This window comes from Pezoporus flaviventris, unplaced genomic scaffold (genome assembly GCF_033815535.1).
Source record: "Pezoporus flaviventris isolate CSIRO_AGI_PZ_B2104156 unplaced genomic scaffold, CSIRO_AGI_Pfla_v1 ptg000018l, whole genome shotgun sequence".
Taxonomy (NCBI): Eukaryota; Metazoa; Chordata; class Aves; order Psittaciformes; family Psittacidae; genus Pezoporus; species Pezoporus flaviventris.
This window is the reverse complement of record NW_026892566.1, coordinates 2,271,549-2,278,473: the sequence shown is the minus strand read 5'-3', so window position 1 is coordinate 2,278,473 and position 6,925 is coordinate 2,271,549. Positions and strand designations below refer to the sequence as shown.

At 53.2% G+C, this 6,925-nt stretch overlaps 1 protein-coding gene across 1 annotated transcript; it reads left to right on the top strand.

Annotated features, from left to right (window-relative positions):
• The first annotated feature begins 4,473 nt into the window (after nucleotides 1-4,473).
• On the top strand, nucleotides 4,474-6,710 carry TMEM271 (transmembrane protein 271). The gene has a single exon (XM_061455065.1). The coding sequence runs from the start codon at nucleotides 4,499-4,501 to the stop codon at nucleotides 5,618-5,620; it is 1,122 nt and encodes a 373-aa protein (XP_061311049.1). The 5' UTR covers nucleotides 4,474-4,498; the 3' UTR covers nucleotides 5,621-6,710.
• Nucleotides 6,711-6,925: the final 215 nt, after the last annotated feature.

Genomic DNA, 6,925 nt, shown 5'->3' with positions numbered 1-6,925 from the left:
TTGGAGCAGCATCTTTAGACCTTTGGGTTTTCACCAGTGTCTGGCCACTAGTTTGCTCCAGGCTTCTAGCCTGATGTAGTGCCTATCCTAACATGTGTTCCCTAAAGTACTTTCCATAGATTCCCTGCAGAGATGAGTCTTCCACATAAACCACTGTGAAAGTAGGAGAACAGGAGGCCTTGAACACACAGAAACATCTTGTGAACCTTGCAAATGAAAAAGAAAGACCGGAAAGAAACGTGATAGGTTCTACCTTCAGAGTTTCAAATTTCTAATGTATTATTCATAACCATGTGTAAAACCATTTTTGTAAACATTTTATAGTCCATAATGTCCCCTATAAAAACAAACAAAAGCTGCAGTAGTACGCAACAGAGTAGGTTATGGGAGGTTACACAGCCATCATGTCTGAATAGTGAAAGCTATGACTACCATTTATCAAATTGGCACTGAAGTAATCTTAACATAAACTCAGCGTGGGAGGAGAGGCAGACAATAAAATAATACAACGCTTTGCACTTTGGTGGCATAAGCTGAAGATCTCCATCTCTTTTAAAACACACAATTTATCTTCCAGCCTGGAGAGCAATAATTAATAGTTCTGTCGTCTCTTGTGCCACTGACTCACCACAAAAAGTTGAGGGCGATCTGCACCTTGCTGCAACCATCCAGCTCCGTACACACTGAGCAAAGCAAGCTTGTATCACTGGTCATGACAGTGCCCACTTTCAATTAGCACCCAGAAAGCATAGCCACTCAACTCCCTATGACCTAAACAAAACCTTGGACCAAAGCTCCCTAGCCTTCTCTGGAGGCAGGACTTGTCCATAAATGACTAAGGTCACTCTATGGTCATGAGGAGAGTGCTAGGAACACATGTCCTAGGCTGGTGTTGTCCCACAAAACTTTATACACCTCTTCCAAAGTCCACGAAAATATCCCTTGAAAACAACTTCAATAAATTTTGATTTGGGCATTTAAAAAGGAAAATCTGTCTAACAAAGCTTGAAGGTAAAACTAACACCCAGAGACCCAAAACACATGGCATCTACTATACTTCATAGTCAGCAGCACAGTTCCATCAGGTTCTGGCTTTGCTATTAACTGAGGCTGACAGACCAATTCACCTGCAGTGATTGATTTAAGTGAGGGACTAATGTGGCCAAGTGGCTTGAAGTTCTGTCATCTTTTGTTGCACATGGACATGCTTTTTTTCAGCAGGCAGAACTGGCTGAACAATGAGACATACATGTATCAGCTATGAGCATGAGCGGCTGTCAGCTAGGGCAGAGTTGATCTGCAGTTTACATTGGGATCCAGAGAACCCTCAAGTGACCTTTATTAGGATGATATGTTAGTCATGTTTCACAGTATTTCCAATTCAATCATCAATTAATCATTCATGTAAGAGAAAGATGTGATAGGGTATTTTATAGTCTTCTGTTAAATGTAAAAACATTTTATCCAAAGACAGTTGAAAATCAACATGCAAGATGTGTGCTAATATCATACTCTGCGTGCATGTGTACATGTGTGTTTATAAAGTATCCTCTTACTGAAAATATGCCAGAGTGCAAAGCTGTAAATAACCATATGAAAAGTTGTGCTAATTCAGAGTGACACTGCAACATGGGAGGTTTCTAAGTAATAAAGAACACGTGGGGAAGCATGTTGATAGTGAAACTTCCAGCCTTGCATTTTGAACGTGGTGCTTTGAGGCCAGGGAGTAGTTCTGGGGAGAAACAGGTAAGATCTGGAGATTAAAAGTAGCAAATTGCTTGACAGGAGAAATAAAAAGGTGCAGCAGAATTACTAATTACAAACTTGTGCAGCAGCCTGGCCTCTCACAACGCACAGCTTTCAGGGGTGGTATCCCGTCACAAATACAGGGAAAGGAGGGTCCTTTCCTTAGAAGATGACATTCAAGATGAGGATGACTGAAGAAATGAGACAGATGTAGGAGCATGTGAAGGACCATGCCTGAGAAGCCTTACCTTGCCTTACAGCAGCTGCCAAAACAGGAAACAGCAAAGAAACATCAAGAAACTCTACAATAAAGGAACAATCTGCCCCCAGTGGAAGGTTTGCTTTTCCTAACCTAACCACTGGCAGTTAAAGGCTGATAAATAATTTGATGTATAAAGGCTAAGATATCTTCTTAATTTTGTGTTTGTTCACTGCTAAGTTAATGTTCTAACTATCCATAATAAACAGTTAATCCTTTTTGAAGGATTAACCTCTTGATAGTAACAACGAAATGAATCAAATCACAATACATTTTGCATGCAAGTAAGTTTACATTGTGTGTCAGTTTCAGTGTCACTTTGCATATTCTATATATAATTAGTTCATCAAGTGTTTACCTCCCACTAGCTACACCTTATTTCTGTCCACATCCCCACACACAGTCTTGTCTTTCAGGGCCCTCTGGATTGGCAGCTGGATTGAGAGTTCACATGTACTTGCAAGGCAGCATTTAGAGCCAAACAGAGACTTCAGGAGATGGGTGCTGTATTCTGTAAAATGCTGTGTGCCCTCTACGCATTTACTTGCCCTCTATGCATTTACTTCTTAGGAATCATAAGGACACAGGTCAAGCTCTTTTGAAGATATACCTCACCAGTCTAAGCACTCAGCACACGCAAAGACAAAATTTCAGATCCTACAGCAAAACCTTCACAAGGCCACATCAGCAGATGTGCATGCCCCAGTCCTCACCAGCCAGGGCCAGCTTGGTAACAGGAAGAGCTGATGATGACTGTGGGTGAAATGCCCATCCATTCCCTCCTGGAGGGCCCTAGCTCACAGCCATAGCTACAGCCTGGCAAAGCAAACAGGTAGCCACTGGTCAGCCAGCTCTGGACTACCAGGATTACCGGCTTTCGTCACACAAAGTGCTCCATGGACACCTTGTGAAATGTGGCAGGGGGCATAATTCCCTTTTCCGTGTGGCCTCAAGGGGCAGGATGGCACTGTTGGAGCCACTGATGCTTCTAGACAGTGTCACTGGGGAGGGCTGGACTCCAGGCAGTATATAGCTTCCCAACAAGGGTCACTGTCCCATACAGGGACCAGAGAACCTCTCTCTCTTACAGCAAAGACCCGTGCTCAGCTGCCAAGCCCAGCCCAGCCCAGGACTGCAGCAGTGCTGGGGCTGGTGAGGGGGGTGCTGACGGGCCTGCCTCACAAGTCCGTGGGAGCAGGGTCACATCCCTGGAGAAAGCCAACCACCAGCTCACTTCCCACACACACCACCTGCCGCCAACAGATAGGGGCGCCCTGTGAGAAAGGGAAGAGAAAACGATTTGGAAAACGTCTTCCTTGCTTGCTCCCCTGAATGCTAATCAGCGGCGCCGGCTAAAAATACCAAGCAAGGCTGGCGTGCGCACGGCAGAAGGGAAAAATGGGGGAGCTTGAGGCTCCAGCTTCCCGGAAGGAAAAGGAAAAGGAGAGGAAGAGCCTCCCCTGGTCCCCCTCCCTGCCTGGATCGCGGTTGCCGGCACAGTCACGGATCCTGCTGTTCCTTTCCTAGGCTGAGGTTCCCATCGCTGCTTCGGGAAGCCATCCCGAGTACTCGCCGCTGAGCCACTGGCCACCCCGTGCCGTGCCAGGTTGCAACCACCCCTGTATCACCGGCTCCCCGCTGCCCGGGCTGCAGGCGCTCCCGGATGGGAGGTTCCGGGGGCGCAGTTGCCGCCGACCCCCGCTGCCCGCAGAGGGGAGTGAGTGGCCCTGGCGGAAGCTCCGCAACGGGGCTCGCCGACAGAGCACACAGCAGAGAGGGGTGAGGGGTCCGCCGCAGACGCGGAGGGCTTGCTCCGCTGCATCAGAGCCGCCGGCACATCGCAGCACACTGACAGGGATGCACGATGGCTCTAGCAAGAGCAAGAGCTAAATAAATAAATAGACAAGTAAATTGATTGATCGGAGAGAGATGGAGGGAGGGAGGGCGGGAGGCAGCATTCCGCATCGAAACAAGTGGGAGGTTGCAGACCCTGCCACCCCCCGTCCGAACTGCCTGTGCTTCCCGGAGGGGAGCCGTCCCGGGGGCGGCCTGCGGTACCCCCGTGCCACGAGGGGAGGGGCTGGGATTTCGGCCTTGCGCCCCCCCCCCCGGACGAGATGGGCTGAGCTGGGGGTCGCCGTGTTGGGCCGACGGGCCGCCCCCTTTCCCCGGCGTCCCCCCGCCCGCCGCGGCTCCATCCATAATTAATCGCCTCCCCGCAGCCGCCGCGATAAGAGAGGGCGGGCGGGGACGAGGAGGCGGCGGCGGCCGGGAGGCGGTGGGGGGAGCGTGTGAGCTCGCCGCGCCCGGCTCACTGCGGCCGGCGGCTGCCTGCCGTGCGGAGCGAAGCGGAGCCCAGCCGCCCCGTCGGGGAGCGCCGCGGTCGCATGGCCGCGCCGCGCCGCGCCGCCGCCGCCGCTGCGGGGCCAGGGGGGGCCGCGGAAGGAGGATGAGGCGGGCGGCGGGGAGGCGGCGGCGGCGGCGGCGCGGAGGATGAAGTGGAGCGTGCGGGGAGCCTGCGCCGCGCTCTCCAGCTGCCTCCTGCTCGCCTGCGCCCTCAGCGCCGCCGCCGTGGGCCTCAAGTGTTTCTCGCTGGGCTCCGAGCTGAAGGGCGAGCCCTTCCGCCTGGGCACCGCCGCCGGAGCCTTCTACTCGGGGCTGCTGCTGGCCGCCGGACTCTCGCTGCTCGCCGCTGCGCTGCTCTGCTGTCGTCCGCCCGACGAGGCACCCGCGGCACCGGCTCCAGCCCCAGCCGCTGCACCGGCCCTGACCCCGGCTCTGGCCTCGGACCCGGCCGGGGACCCGGACCCGGCGGGAGGCGGCACCGGCGGGGGGGAGGCGGCGGCCGCACCGTCGGGGCCAGTGGAGAAGGCGCCGCCCGGGGGGCGGCAGAACTTCCTGCTGCTGGGGGTGCTGGTGTTCATGCTGGGCGTGCTGAGCGCCTTCGCCGGCGCCGTCATCGACGGCGACACCGTGTCGCTGGTGGAGAGGAAGTACTCGCACTACTGTCTGCTTCAGACCGGCGGCGCGGCCCGCCCGCGGAGCGGCCCAGCGGTCCCCGACGGCTCTGCCGTGGCGCTCCGCTGCCAGAAGCTCCGGGACTACCAGCAAGGCTTGGTGCTCTCCACCGTCTTCAACGCGCTGGAGTGCCTCCTGGGCCTGCTTAACCTGCTCCTCGTCAAAAACTATAAGGCCTCGCAGCAGCGCGGACGCCGGAGGCGCCGGCGTCGAGCGGCCCCAGCGGCTGCAGCGGCGGCAAGCGGGAGGCGGCGGCGGCGGCGGGGCGGCCCCTGCGGCGGCGGCGGTGGCGGTGGCGGGCGGCGGGCGCCCCGCCACAGCCAGGGCTCCCTCTTCTCCGGCGGCGAGCCCGAGCTCAGCCCCGGGGATTGCCCCTTCCAGGCCGTGTCGTACATCAACGTGGGCGTCTTCCACGTCTTCGACGAGGCTGGCGTGGAGGTGCACTGCGGCGGGCATCCCTCCGTCGAGCTTCCTGGCTACTCGCCCATGGACCCCGAGCTCAACGCCTCCTACCCCTACTGCTACCCGCTGCCCAGCGAGCAGCCGCCGGCCTACGAGGAGATCTACCCCAGGGAGCCCTGCGCCCACGGCACCTAGCGCCCACCGCCGGCGGGACCCCTTACTGCCAGCCCGGCCCTTGGCTCTCTGTGGCAGCCGGAGCGGGACCGGGCGGCGGAACGGACCGGGAGCGGGTCCGCCAGCTCCTCTCAGACGCGGGGCCCGGGGACGGCCATCGCACCACCGACGGGACGGGTCTTGGGCAGGTGCCGCCGTGCCTCTGGCTCTGCGGAAGCTTCTCCCCTCTCCCTCCCTGCTGTCCTCTTCCTTCTCCCCACTCCGTCCCACCGGCCCCTCCGTCCGCCGGCGGCTGAATTTTCCGAAGGCTGCGCAAGAAGCGCCGAAGGGTTGGTTCCTCCCGCTGCCTCTCCTCCGTAGCCAAGTTTAGTTCCCTTCAAAGTGATTCATCAGTCTCCAGCTTTAGCAGTCCAGAGTTACCCATTTATGATAACCAGCCAGTGTAAGGAAAAGGCGTCATGAAGCTTCTTTACCTCTCAAAAGAGCTAAATTTCTAAACAACGCAGAGACATTTGTGTCACGTTTACTAGAGATGTATTGGGGATCTTTAACGTTTACACTACTCCTTGGGAGAATTGAGTTCTGTTTTAAGATTTAGTGAGTTAAAACATTCATTGGTCTTGTAAGATGCACATTGAGAAAAACCTGCACTTTGAAAAAGAAACAGGAAAAAAAAATCAACGTTTTTGTACACTAATGTGCCTGCTTTTGTTGATAACTTCTTACTGTAAAAGCTTTCAGAAGTCTATAGTGAAAATGTTTGGTAAATTCACTGCAGTTTAAAATCGATGATTAGTTCCTTTACTAACACAACTGAGATGTTGCTAGGATATGGCAGTTAAAAGGAAGTCCAAATGTCATACACATTCCTTTTTGTAAACAGGTTCTGTGTTTTTAATGCAAGGCAGGATTTATTTTTGTTTTACACAGGTGAAGGGTTTAATTCTATTTTGTACAACTACATGGTTTACCTTGTAATGAGTTCCATTTTACCTGTTACAATTCATCAATCTGGTAAGCTTGAATATTAAAAGTTTTATTTGAAATATATGTATTGTAAAACAGCCTTAACTGGTGCAATGGTCAGTTTTAAAGGAAAAAAAAACAACAACCCAACAACAACAAAAACAACAACAACAACAAAAAGATAAACCATCTTGGAAGACATCTTCCAAATGAGTTTCAAAACAATATTTAATACTCCTATAACAAAGCAAGTATTTTCTTCCTCTTTTTTTTTTTTTTTTTTTTTAAAGGTCACTTTAATTCCTGAAAGGGAGGGTGGGATGGTGAAATAATGGGATGGTATGCTGTTAACTCTTTCTT